The sequence below is a fragment of the Pyrgilauda ruficollis genome, unplaced genomic scaffold, assembly GCF_017590135.1.
Source record: "Pyrgilauda ruficollis isolate IOZ18807 unplaced genomic scaffold, ASM1759013v1 scaffold15, whole genome shotgun sequence".
NCBI classification, from domain to species: domain Eukaryota; kingdom Metazoa; phylum Chordata; class Aves; order Passeriformes; family Passeridae; genus Pyrgilauda; species Pyrgilauda ruficollis.
The window spans coordinates 15,063,498-15,076,975 of NW_024513654.1; the positions used below are offsets into that span (position 1 = coordinate 15,063,498).

General features: G+C 37.8%; 1 protein-coding gene across 2 annotated transcripts in view; it reads left to right on the plus strand.

The window, feature by feature from the left end:
* BLNK (B cell linker) overlaps nucleotides 1–13,072 on the plus strand; it is an 87,437-nt gene extending 74,365 nt beyond the window's left edge. For both annotated transcript variants that reach the window (XM_041461603.1, XM_041461604.1), the window contains 10 exons: nucleotides 1,084–1,111; nucleotides 1,394–1,466; nucleotides 2,043–2,073; nucleotides 3,040–3,082; nucleotides 3,745–3,823; nucleotides 4,249–4,280; nucleotides 7,124–7,203; nucleotides 9,394–9,477; nucleotides 10,501–10,656; nucleotides 11,143–13,072. In XM_041461603.1, the coding sequence (XP_041317537.1) occupies nucleotides 1,084–1,111; nucleotides 1,394–1,466; nucleotides 2,043–2,073; nucleotides 3,040–3,082; nucleotides 3,745–3,823; nucleotides 4,249–4,280; nucleotides 7,124–7,203; nucleotides 9,394–9,477; nucleotides 10,501–10,656; nucleotides 11,143–11,262 (726 nt within the window). In that variant the 3' untranslated portion in view covers nucleotides 11,263–13,072. The remainder of the gene's footprint in view (nucleotides 1–1,083; nucleotides 1,112–1,393; nucleotides 1,467–2,042; nucleotides 2,074–3,039; nucleotides 3,083–3,744; nucleotides 3,824–4,248; nucleotides 4,281–7,123; nucleotides 7,204–9,393; nucleotides 9,478–10,500; nucleotides 10,657–11,142) is intronic.
* The last annotated feature ends 406 nt before the right edge of the window (nucleotides 13,073–13,478 follow it).

Genomic DNA, 13,478 nt, shown 5'->3' on the forward strand with positions numbered 1-13,478 from the left:
GAGAAAAATTTTGCCATGTCTCATTTCCCCAGCTGCTGGGTGATGGATTACACCTCTCCAGCCAGAGAATGGATGCATTTGTCACTAGTAAAAAACCATTAGCTGGGTAGAAAAAGACAGACAAATTAATAACTGGTGCTTCTTTGAAAGATACTTATCAGATGGGAGTCTTGATTCCCTAAAAGTCAAGAAATGGGAGCCAAAATTAAGCATCTCCCAAAGAAGCCAGGATATTAGTTGGATTGCTTCAATTCTAGCATGGTGACAAGAGAGTCTACTCAGTTTCCTTGATTCAGTGGAAGATGTATTTTTAGTCTTTCAGGTCAGAAATTGAACATGGATCAAAACTAACTCACTGCAAAACTAAGGCCAAATTTTCTCAATACTTACTACAAGCAATCTCAAGATTATAAGAAAGTTTGAAATTTTATGGTTGCTTAAAATTTTTCAAATGGCATCATGAAAGTCTTTTGGATACTATATGACTTCTGAACAAATACTTCTTTAAAAATTACTACAGATACCAAAACCATGTTGATTATTCATGCAGTTCTCATTTAATAATCAAAGAATTATTCAGGCTGAGAAAGGTCTCTAAAATCAAGTTCCAACTATTAATCCAGCCACCGTGTTCACCACTAAACCATGTCTGTAAGTGCCACATCCACATGGCTTTTGAACACCACCAAGGATGGTGATTCCACCACTTCCCTGGGCAGCCCGTTCCATGCCTGACCACCCTTTCAGTGAAAACATTTTTTCTAACATCTAATCTAAACCTCTCCTGGTGTAGCATAAGGCCATTTCCTCTTCTTCTGTCTCTTGTTACCTGGGAGAAAAGACTGATAACCGTCCTTTCAGGTACTTGCAGAGAGCCCCTGAGCCTCCTTTTCTCCAAGCTAAACATGCCCAGCTCCCTCAGCCGTTCCACATAAGACTTGTGCTTCAGTCCTTTCACCAGCCTTGTTGCCCTTCTCTGCTCCATTACCTCTGTGTCCTTCTGGTAATGAAGAAATTAAAACAGAACACAGTAATTCTTTTTTTAATTCCTTCATATCAAATCTAACCTTTTTTCCATTACAGGACCATGAAGCAAACAAGACTGATGAAAGTAAGTATTCAGATGCAAACACAGCAATATGAGAGGGATATGCCACCAATATAGCATGCCATTAGTGTGTCGATGTAAATTTTACCTCTACAGTCAGCAATAAGCAAGAAGTGTTACTGAACTGTTCTACTCTATAATCAGACTGAAAACATGCTAAGAAAAAAGATTAAAGCAGTGGATATTTTTTACCTTTATTATATTAACACTAAAATGGCAATGAGGAAAATCCACAGTTCAGATACAGCTCACATTGCATACTAAATATATTGCTTACATCTCTAGGTCAAAGGTTCAATAACACACAAGAGTCCAGATTTCCCACTGGAGCAACTCCATCTCCATTACCAAGGGGCCTGTGAGTAAAAAATTATAAAAGTACTTCTTTGCTGGAGATGGGTTTAATAGGTGTATTAGGAGCTAACTCCTTGCCTGTAGCGATTAGAATTCAGGAATAATATTTATTCCTTTTCATGAAAGATATCCTGACTAGGTAAAGGCAAGCTGTTATTTTGCTTTTTCTGGAGGAATACTGGTTGTGTGCCAAGTGGCCTTGCCCTTCGCTGCCTGCTACTGGTGGCAGATGCTGGCTGCCTTGTCTGATTTACTCCCGTACTGCAGCACTAGCACATGCAAGCCTGGAGGTGCAGAAAGCTTTCACCAAGTTCTCCTGCCCTCCCAAGTCATGTTAAGTATTGGGCAGAGTTGTAGCTTCCTTGTGTAAGTACCTTTAGTGAGTGCCCACATTGCATCTGATAATACCCTTATTCCTTTTTCATTCTTCTTTGTTTATAACTGCTACAAGTATCCAGTTAATCCCATCTTAGACAGAAATACCCTGAGAACCAGTGAAACTGATGCTTAGTTGCTAAATGAATCCATATATCTGCTAAGTAACCATATTCTTTATTTTTCTTTTTCCTCCATACTTCAGCAAGAAAGCTTCTAATGCAGTAATTTCACCAGTAAGTTGACTTTAATTGCATAACCACCCAAAAATTTTATTATAATTTATTGTAAAACTTAATTTTATCATGTGTTTGGTTACAAGATAAATGCAAAAAATACTAGGGGGAAGAGTTATAAAGACAGGAAATATTTGGGTGCTATTACACGAATGAAGAGCAGTGATCTTTCTCCTCAAGCAGAAAAATATTTTGATCAAAGCAACGTTTGAATTCAATGCCCCAGGATGTAACAATAGACACAGTGCATGAACTGAATAAATGAGAAATAGATGGGAACACACACAATTCAGAAATATTCCCAGAATGTACAGAGCTGCCTATGGAGAACATGACTTCATTGAAAGTGATAGCTCAAGAAATATGCAGGTTTTTACCAGAATTTGTGTGAAGTTTTTCAGTAATTCGAAAAATACCCCAAAACTTCTTGTGGCAGAAAGTAAGAGGACTGGTTGAAATTTTCAAAGAAATTAATTCAAAAAATGTTTCACAACTGGCAGTTTATTATCATTGTTTCAAAATGAAAGCAAAAAAAAAAAATTTAAAAGTGGAAGATTGATTCCAGTTTTCCTGTGAGCTAAACTGACAGTTTAACTTCCAGTAAACAGAAGAAAATGTGTTCAGATATTTGTATGCATAGTTCAGTATGGGCGAAAATCCAATTTTCATTTTCAAGTATTTGGGATAGACTTCTGATTTTAGCACCTGAGACAAGAATGAACCATCTAGATTTTAGTTTTTATCCATCTATTTATACCCACAAGCTGGGATTCTTTCCAAATCTCCTTTGCAAAATCCCAAACTTCAAGGTCATACAACTAGACTCTTCACAGAATGGTTACGTTCCTGCCTCCTAATTCTTCCAGGATGTTGTCAATTCTAAACTGTTTCATAAAAAGTACAAATTATAAACGTTTGCTGTACAAGTGCCAGTTAATACTTGGTTGCCCTTCTCTTTCACTGCAGAAACCGTGTTTACCTTCCAGAGAGACCTTAACTGCAAATGAAGGTAAACTATAGCCACTAATGTAAAAGTTGACATTTATCTGATTTTTTTTTTTTTTTTTTACTAAAAACGTGAAACAAACAGCACCACATTCAAGTTACTGTAGGTTTTGGAGGGGTGTTTGGTTTTAGCAGTTTCAAACTGGATCTGGGCAGCCTTAGTTGCAGCGAGTATCATTGTTCTCTGAGAGCAGCCGCAGTAGAGCTGCCGAGGTCACTGGCAGGGTAATGTAGCACAGTAATGGACCAGCAGCGTGCCATGGAGCCCTGGCAGCGGAGAAGGGGAAGGGAGGGACGGGCTCTGAACTCAGCCAGAACCGTCCCTCAGGGAGTGACTCCTGGCCAGCAGCAGTCCCTGGCAGGGGCAGGGAATCCATCCCATCCTGGCTGTGCCTGTGCCCGTGTCTGTGTGAGGCAGGAGCTGCTGCCTCACTCCGGGCTGGCTGCCCTCCCCCGTGTCACAGAGTCCCACGAGCCCTGCAGGCATCCATAGCACAGGTATTTGCCTAGAACTAGTTAACAGCAGCGCAATGGCAAGCTGCCATGTCAGAAAAAAACCCAAATTTATAGTAAAAAAAGCCTCCTTCACCTATGGGGACTCCCTAACCTGGGATAACTTATTTCTGAAGGAATCTTGACTCTACCGTTTGTTTTCCCAAACCACAGAAAAACCCATGGCACCAGAACGACGGCGCAATTCCAGCCAGGAACTTCCACTTCCCCCCCTTCCAAGTGGTGCCCAAAAGTAAGATCCCTTTCCATCCTCTGGGGAATATTGCAGTGCACCAGCTGTGAGAGGCTCAAAGGGGAGCACTCTTTTCACTGGAGCCTCCTTGTTGCTCTCTCAGAGCTGAGACTCTTGAAGCCTCACAGTACCTCACAGTAGCAAAAAAATAAAACATGGCAAATGAATGCATACAAATACTATAACCATCACCAAAAAGCATGAGGGGATATAATCTGTAATAAGGTGATGGAGATTTAAAACATATGTTTAAATTCCTACTAGTGGGATATCACTTTTTTGAAATACCTGTATCAGACCCATGTTTCTCAATGAACAAATAGGTGAGATGGAACACATTCTACCTGCATATTTTCAGTTTTCATATTATCAGGACTGAGTACATCCTCTCAGACCTTTCTGTAATCTCTTGACATTTATTTCAGGCCTCTGCTACAAAAGCCCTCAATTCTGCCGAGTAAGTATAATACAGTTTTTTAATTAAAATGTGATTAACTTGTAATTTCAAATCAATATTTGAATTAAAATTATTTCAAAATACCTTGCATATTAATCAGTTTGGAATTAGTGTATCTGTAATGTATTCAAAGAGGAAGTCAAGTATCCAAGATCTTAGCTCAGCTAGTAAAATTAAGGGAGTATCTCAGGATTATTGATGAAAAGTGGGTGCTTCATTTATATTTATGAATACTGGAAATCTCTAGCAAAGGCAATTTGGGTCATTTCCCATCTTAATAAAGATTCCATCAATCTTCCTTGTCACAGAAGAATCCTAAATATGACATTTCTGGGCTGCTCCAGGCTTCTGTGGCCTACAAGACAGACAGATTATTATTACATTCAATTTATTCTTTTTCTACAGAAGGAAAAAAGAAGGTACTTTTATAATAGCAATTGCTAATGCTGTTTTCTAAGTAGTGCTTTCCAAGATGGACTTTGTTCAGTTCACAGCTAAAAACGAATTAGATAATATGTGTATAAATCCTCTTTATACAGAAGTGTAAATTAGATTCAACATTTTTCTAGTTGCTTGTTAGCAGACACTTGTCTGACCTTCCTGTAAGCTCTTTACTGTACATATTCAGTCTGAACATATCCTTCACATTGTAAACAGATGGTGAGAATGGCACATAAATCTGCATTTGGTGTAGCTTAAACTGACATGCTGTTATTAGTGTAACTCTTTCCTGGAAACATTTGCTTGATGCATGTTGCAATTATATCTCCTGTGCTGAGGAAGTTCACATTAATATAAGGTTCACATTAATGCTCTTGACTGGTGCACTCCAGTCTGCTCCCATCACACAACTGATGTGCTTCAACTTGAAGCATAAATTCTTACAACTTCTGGAACTGTAACTATTCTTCAAGACCATCTGGTGCTGAATGGTGCTCTGATTAGTAAACTTTCTTCTGCATAATCTTACTCAGTGCCAGGTCCAATAACAACTTTATAATACACACCACTGCTCCCATAATCACTGATGTTCCTTCAGCATAACCTGCCATCTCCTCTTTGGATACAAGCCTAGAGCTAACTTCCACCTTCATCATTAAAAGTACTCACTTCCCATATGGCACAGTGTCAAAAGCTCTTCTGAAATCCAGATTAAGTACACTGCCACATCCCCTCTTTGTAGAACTCTGTTATTCTATGAAAGAGCTGTAACATTTTATCGACTTGGCTAAGATTCAGATTTTCTCTTTCTGGTTGTACCTTTACTTCCGAATCTTGATGTTACTTCCTTCAAATTCTCTCCTAGGGCCTTGTGTTCTGTGGAATCAGGCAAAAAGCCCTGTAGGTGCTCAAGTCACTTTTTCACTTTAGGTATAGCAATTATGTTTGGTACTCTTTAATCATTTGGTACCATCCTGACTTGAAAATTACGTAAAATAACTGTTACCACCCCTGAATTTCATGTGCCAGTTTTTAAAATTTCATAGGTAAAGATCGTCTGGGCCCATCAGTTCAATTGTACTAAAGTTATTTAAGCTCTGCTACCAATTTGATTGTGGAAATTTCCATTTCTGTGCCAGAACTACTATTTGTTTAGTAACTAGATTATCTTTAAAATCAATAAAATTCTTACTGAATAAAGCCCCACCCTCTTTTCTTTTTTACACATGGCCAAGGCATCTTTCATTACTTATCCTTTTGTCAGTAATCTGTCTGACTTCTGTCAATTCTTGCTTTATTCCTACAGTCTGCTCTCAGATGTAGCTTTAACAGGCAGTCAGTCAAAATTTGACAGAAAACCCAAAATCTATAATATTGAATAGCCTTCTTCAGGTGATTATTAATTCATTGAGAGCTGAAACTGCTCCCTACAATGTCTCCCCTCCACTTGGGATGCAGCTTCCAGACAATTGCATCTTTACTACAAAAGAAGTACTTCACACAATTGTCTTTGTCTCCAGTCCAACTGCATTTTTTAGTTGTGGTCTTCTCTATAACATTCTATTGCTTTCTAAACCAATATCTAAATCACAAATTTATTGGTGAAGATTTAACAATGAAGTCTGCAGAGCACCATATCCAGAAAGGGTAGCATTTGTTTTCCCTAATAAGTAAAGCACACAGGAAAAAAAAACTCCAATAATAACAAAATGAGTATCACTCAACTTTCTACAATGATCTTCTCTAGTATATTGATTTGCATCCAGCTGTGTTCACAAGTACCTGTAGCAGGCACCAACACTGTTGGGCCAAATTCTTTTTTACCAGAAAGCAATAATCCATACTTCTTTCATCATATCATTACTAGGCAACACTACTTGAACATTTCACTTCTGATTTCTTAAACTCTTACATCTGTATTTTAGCCCTAGTAACTATTTTCAACTATGCTTTGTTATTCCAATTAAGCATCATAAAGTTTTCTATTAATTCTGCTTCTTTTTTCTGCCTGGACTTCTTGCACATGTATGCAAACAATTCAGGCAGTCTAAATTGGTGAAAAATTATCTCTGAAATAAATTCATTTTCCTGACTTGCTCACCTGTAAGACTGCTTCTCACAGTGGACTGAGAATTACTTGCATCAAGTTCCTGCATTTTCTTATCTGTTGCTACATTCATTCACTTTGATGGTGGAAGAGGTTTTTTCCTGTACTCTGAGTCTAGTTTTGGCTAATAAGCAAATTGTTATCCAGCCTGGTTTTCCTTCACAAGCAAGGCTAGCTGCCCTTTGGGCAGGCAAGTGTCCCAGCACTTAGATAGGTCCCTTGTAACAATTCAATTTCTTACATCATAACAAACGTGCTTTGAAAACTTACACATGTTGTTCTTCCTCTTTTCTAGAAGTGCCGGAAGCTGCAAACCGTTCTTTGGGTGCTTCCCCTCCCAGCAGCACCTCATCTATTTCAAGTTCTGCGGACCAGGTATAATATTAGCTAAATTCATATTACAGAAATCTCCTTATCCTTTATTTTAAAATAATATTTCCACCAATATTAATAGAAAATTACACTGCTGGAGGGCTTCTATGCCCCTTTTGCAGTGAGGCTTTTTTGTAGCACAAATAATCTGAATGTTAGCTTTCATTAAAACATGCTCAGAACACATAGCATAGGAGAGGTTTAACAAACTGTAGAAAAATATGTAAATAGTATTACATTAAATCTTGTCACCCTACCAATCACAGAAACCTTTAGTTTCATGTCTTCCTGACTCTCCAGTTCATACTTTCAACATCATTGAAACTAGGAAATCTGTGGTGATGTACTTAAGTCTAGTCTTTGATGTTGATTGCTATAAAGAGTTTTTAATCATGTCCTTTTTTCTAACTTATAGCTGTACAAATTGTGTGCAGGAAAAAAAGGGTGCAGTAAGCAAATACAATGATGCTGCAATGCCTCCCCTACGTGTTTTAGTCTCTCCCAAGTCCAGCTCCTTTCTGTTCCTTTAAACAGATCTCATTACAGTTAATGCTGTTAGTTTTATGGCCAATTCTTTTTTTTATGTGTTTTGTTGCAACATTAAGCTTTGAATGATCTAAGCAAATGGAAGGTTATTTTCATTTCAGTGCTATTCCCCTTACTCTCATTTTGGATGAAGGGAGACTATAAAATGCAAAAAGCTGTTCTTATAAATCTGGTAGTCACAAACAAGGTAAAAATAGTTCTGTTGAGTGTAAACCAAAAGCTCCATCGTGCACAGCCAGTAACAGTAAGTGTTCTAAAGTCTGACATGACAAAGATAATACAACATTGAAGAACACAAAGGATTTGAAGTTCTGGAAAAATTTAACTGTATGTAATACTAGATATTTATTATAAAAATTACTTTCAAATAAGCAATCCAGAACACTCTACATAACAGGTTGTAGCAATTACATTTGCAATTTTTATGTAACAGCCATGGGCAGAAACAGAACTTAATAAAAGATCCATTTTGTTTAAAAAAATTAGCTGTTAGTGTTATTTTCCCAGCAATTGTATACAGTGGTATCATTTGCTGTAGAATCCTGCACAATACAGGTGCTCACAGATGTCATTCATTCCCATTACATTCATTCTTTGCTTGGTTCCCATCCAAATTTTGGCAGCAGCTCTCTGCTTCTACATTGTAGGCCACAGACAGTGGTAGAAGAAAGGTCTGGGGGCCATTGATTTCTTCTTTTGTTGAACAAAGAGATGTACACTGGACTTACTCTCTGCGTGGACAAATACCTTTCATATCTGCAATTCCTCTCAGCCTTTCTTTTTCCAATGAATAGTGTGACTGGAGAAATAAATGGAAAATTTTTGAAGGTAAAATTATATGTTGTGGCTTGAGCCAGTCTAAGAATTTAGTGCAGTGCCCCTAAAATTGAGGCTCTGCTCTCTCTTCACTGTCAGCTCCTCTCCCAGCTTCTATGGTGTTCCTTCTTGATCCTGCAGTGGGGTTGAGCCAAGTCATTAAACTGACAGAAAATAAGCTTGGCAATCAAACACAAAAAAGGCAAAACAAATAAGGAAAGTTTTTTGGTTTTTTTTCTCCAAGTTTAATAAAGTGAATTATCTCACCATGGGATCAGATGAGCAGCAAAATGAGCACAAAGGAGAAGCCAAGACACTCTCTTTCTGGCAGCAGTAAGTCAGCTAGACCAGCTCAGTTATAATTTGTACAGAGGTGACAAAGCTTGTGTGAAAATTAATTTTATCATTAAGCTTGTTACTGTAAAGCTGGACCAAAACTTAGCCAACCATCATGCTGTCCATGTGGAGACAATCATGACTGTGTTCACCAAGAGCGTTATTCCTTAACATTTCTCAACATCTATTCCTCTTTAAATTCTACTGGAATAGCTTTTGTCTTTAGAAGATCCTACAGTTGAGCCTGACTGCTTTCGTCAGGGCATCTCTTTTGTCATTTATCAGCCTTCTATCACAAATCTGTTACCACTGTTTTGACACTCCCAGTTTTTCTTTGCCCCACCTCTACTCAACTGAACTGTGAACTCCTGGCAAAGAATTTTTTAAACTCCTCAGTTTTCTGCGTTTTAGTTCTTCATAGCTGTCACTGTTTAGCAGTAACTCCCCTACAGGCTATATTCTTTATTAGGTGAAACACTGTTCCTCTCTTTTTAGGACGCTGGTGTTCACAGTAAAGCATGGTATGCTGCTACCTGTGATAGGAAAATGGCAGAGGATGCATTGTACCGATCAAACAAGGTAGGTCACTTCTAAAGAATGTCTGTTTTATGGAAAAAATCCCCAAAACTTCAAATAAAAATATGTTTAAAAGACAAAAGAAGTATTGTCTTCTTCTGTCTTTTAGAAGACAAGTATTCAAAGAGCATCAGTTGCCTTCTGAACAGGTGCCCTGCAAGTACTGTCAAACCTGGAGTTATTGTGGTGCCATTAGTTAATGCTGGCTTTCATTGCAACACCAAGTTGCATTAGTGCAACTCAAAGCACTGCAGAGAAAGCTGTTAGAGACTAGAGAGCTGAGGGAGATCTTACAGCTCATGTACACCCCCTTAAAAGAAATGCAAAGTCCAGTGGCTTTTAAGTGGTCTCCACCACTGTCCAGTGGCTCATGTGAAAACAGCTATTTGGAAAGGCTGGTGGTGTTATGCATTTTGAAATAGCAACACTGTGCATTTAGGTGTTTGGAGAATTTGAGTTTTCTCAGCTATTCTTTGTACAAAATCTAGCGTTACAGGAGGGAAGAGGAGCATGTAGAGTTGCATCCTCAGCATCAAGTACATTCCACTCTTGCCTAAGTCCACATAGAAGGATAAGGGGCAGAGCATGGGGGCTATCACCAGGTGAAGGCTACTGTGAGTTAGTGAGCACAGGGCTACATGGTCAGGACTGCAGGTGCTTGACTGGGTGAGCTCCTTTTTACAGCTCTGGAGAAATGGTGTCTTCACCTCTCCCTGCTTTCTTCCCTACCTACTGCCACTGATAGGAACTATTCCCTAACAATCTGTGGATCACAACAGATGGCTGCCACTGTGTATTTATTTCTTCATTTTCTCTCTGATTGAGAGAGAGAACAGGCAGCAGCAAAGCTGATTCCTTTGCAAGCTACTGTTAGCAGGAATACGTGCTATTTCTCATCTGCTGCTATTATTTTTCTAATGGGAGAAAAGGGTTTAATGCTAATATAAATCAAAATATTAAGCCAAAACCAGACTAAGTTGTTGGAAAGAAATGAGCCTAATACACTGACTACTTTTCTCTCTTTAGGATGGATCTTTTCTAATAAGGAAGAGTTCTGGGCAGGACTCACGGCAACCATATACACTGGTTGTGTTTTACAACAGAAGAGTGTACAACATTCCTATAAGATTTATTGAATCAACAAGGCAATATGCACTGGGCAGAGAAAAAAGTGGTGAAGAGGTGAGATGATGTGGGGGTATTTTTCCTTACAGTTTTTAATTATATACCTTCAATAAGTAAGGACTAAGGTAGATTGCACTATGACCACAAAGATTCTTCATGTATGAAGATAAAAATATACCCTTTATAATGACCAATCTGTCAAGCTAGAGAAACCAGTGTTATAACAGCTCCTGTACATGGTAACCAAAACCACTGATCAAATTCTAAACATACTCATAGAGCTGTTTAAATAAAGTTAAAAGGATAAGAGTTGCAGCTGCTAGATAATTTTCTGACTGTTTATGGTCCTCCATTTACCTTCTATCTAAAACTCTAGTTACGTTTCTTGGAAAATTGCAAAGGAAGAACAGCCATGCTCAAAAAACAAAACCCCACAACACTACTAAAAATGAGAATGGAAGCAAAGATAAAAAGATGCAGTGGTTACTGTCAATATTATGGCATTAAAGGAAGCCAGCACTAATTATTTTTTTCTTTATCCAGCGCTTCGACAGTGTTGCTGAAATAGTAGAGAATCATCAGCGCACCTCCCTGGTTCTAATTGACAGCCAAAACAACACAAAAGACTCAACAAAACTGAAATATGTTGTAAGAATTTCTTAATCAAACTGAACTGCTGAAATGAAGACCTCTTTAATAATTTCTTTCAACATACCGAGACGTGGACAAGCTATTAAAAGAAGAAAATCCAAAATGATGGGAAACACTCTTCAAGAGCCCCTCCAGAGTAGTAAGAAATGCATTTCATAGAGCTCAACCCCACGTCACTTTTTTCAGAGAAGTTTAACACAAGAAGGCAAAGCAGATACACTGTCATCTGTGACAACATGGGTATCCAAAGTTACAGGAAGGTCCTCTGACTGCTGTTTGAAGATAGATTTCTTGAAGGATATTTTCATTTGAAAAATGAGAACACCTACAGTGATCTATTCTTTCAGTTTATGTTTACCACATATCACTGCTTTCAGCAATTTATTTGTAAAGTGCACAGCCCCAGAAATTAGAGCAACTTGACCTAATGTACCACTGTACTCAAGTTGAAAATAGGACTGTACTTGGATTAGTGGCAATAAATCCACCTGAATGTTTTAGATTTATGGACATGTGTTGTGTGTACTTTCCCTCAGCTTCACCCTGTTTCACTGATATTTTTGTTTCACTGATATATTTGTTTGTATTTTCAAATGTAAAAATAAAATTTAAAAATACTGTAAACTCAGTAGTGTATGGAGACTTTGCTGGATTGCATTTCTGGCACCCTTCCAGCAAGAAAGCATCAGTTCACTATTGTTGATGTTTTAATGTGTATATTTTTATGTGCTCCTTCACAATGTTATGAAAAAGTATCACTTTTTACAAGTTTATCTCATATATATATATATATTACACACACACATAATTTGGCTTAATGACTCTCAAATCTTTGTCTTCAAATTGCCTACTGCTGATGACCCAGGTGTACTGCATCATTGCTAAACTAATTACTCACTTCTTGCTGAATTACTGTTTTATGGAGACACAGGAAAAAAAAAACACTTTTTTATATGATAGCCTGTTCTATACTTACTATAATATTGTGAACAAAGTAAACTTCCACAAATATTCAAGTGGTAAAAATTAATTTGATGAATGTATAAATTGCATCAATGAAAAATTTTTAGGAGCAATTGTTAACTAGTTCTAGCAGTGTTTGATTTCACTGGACCTGAAGACTCCATCTTAAAGGTATTTTCCAAAACTGACACTTTATACATACTTAGTTTGTTCTTTTTGTTCCAAATTAGGTAGTGTTCTCTAAGATTATATTAAAGGCATTAAAGGCAAGACTGAGTCAAGACCTGTAAAGTCTCAGCAAGTCACTTAGGGCCATAGGGTGGCTGAAGTCTGCAAATACTTTCTTCTGCTTTTGATCAGTTACTTCTAAAAGTCACGCACCTGCCTTCTAGTAAGAACTGTGTGCCAACAGGGTGCTCAGCACATGGCTGCCTACATACCTTGAGGCAGGTCAGCTTCTTCCCTCTGCAGCACAGGCAACACTTACCCAAATGTAATGTGATAACACACTGGCAAGTAAGAAACAAGGCATACAGACTACACAATCCTATCTATGACAGACCATCACAGTGCTACATAAGGGCTGTGTTCAGTATATTGCTCAGTTGGTATTAGTTTGATATTAATACTACGCTTAATACTACTGAAATGTTTAGAACGCTAAGATTGCCAAGTCAAGGTGTAAAAATTAACAGTAGTGTCTGCAAGTTTTATTTGCTCTTTCTATATGTGTACTATTATATTATTTAGCTACTTTAAGCATCACTTTAGAAGCTATTTCAAGCAATAGTCACAGTGGAAGTACTCTGGAAAAGTAGTCACTGAGTATTTAACTTCCTTTGCATTCATGTAGTCCTTGCCTTTCACTCATGTACTGCACAGTATTTAAACTTGGTACTGTCTGTCTGCTAACCTTTCTGTGCTGCTCCTCAAAACCTCTAGATTCTTCAAACATTCTTTCCAAGTTAAGTATGCAGTATCTCCATCATTCTAGAACTGGAGGGAAAAAAATAGTGTGAACAAGGGAAATTCACATGTGTATCTTTAATACAAGAGACTAGGTATCACTTTTTTAAGGTAATTAGCACTGAGCACTTTAAAGCACTGCTGCTCCTGCCCTTCAGCTGTTAGTGCTCAGCACTACATATAATACTGTATATTATATACACTTATACTACATATAAGGCTGACCTAAAAATAAGAAGTATGTTCTAGAGAAAGGGGCCTTACCTTCATCCTCAAACCTTACTTTACTTTTTATCCAT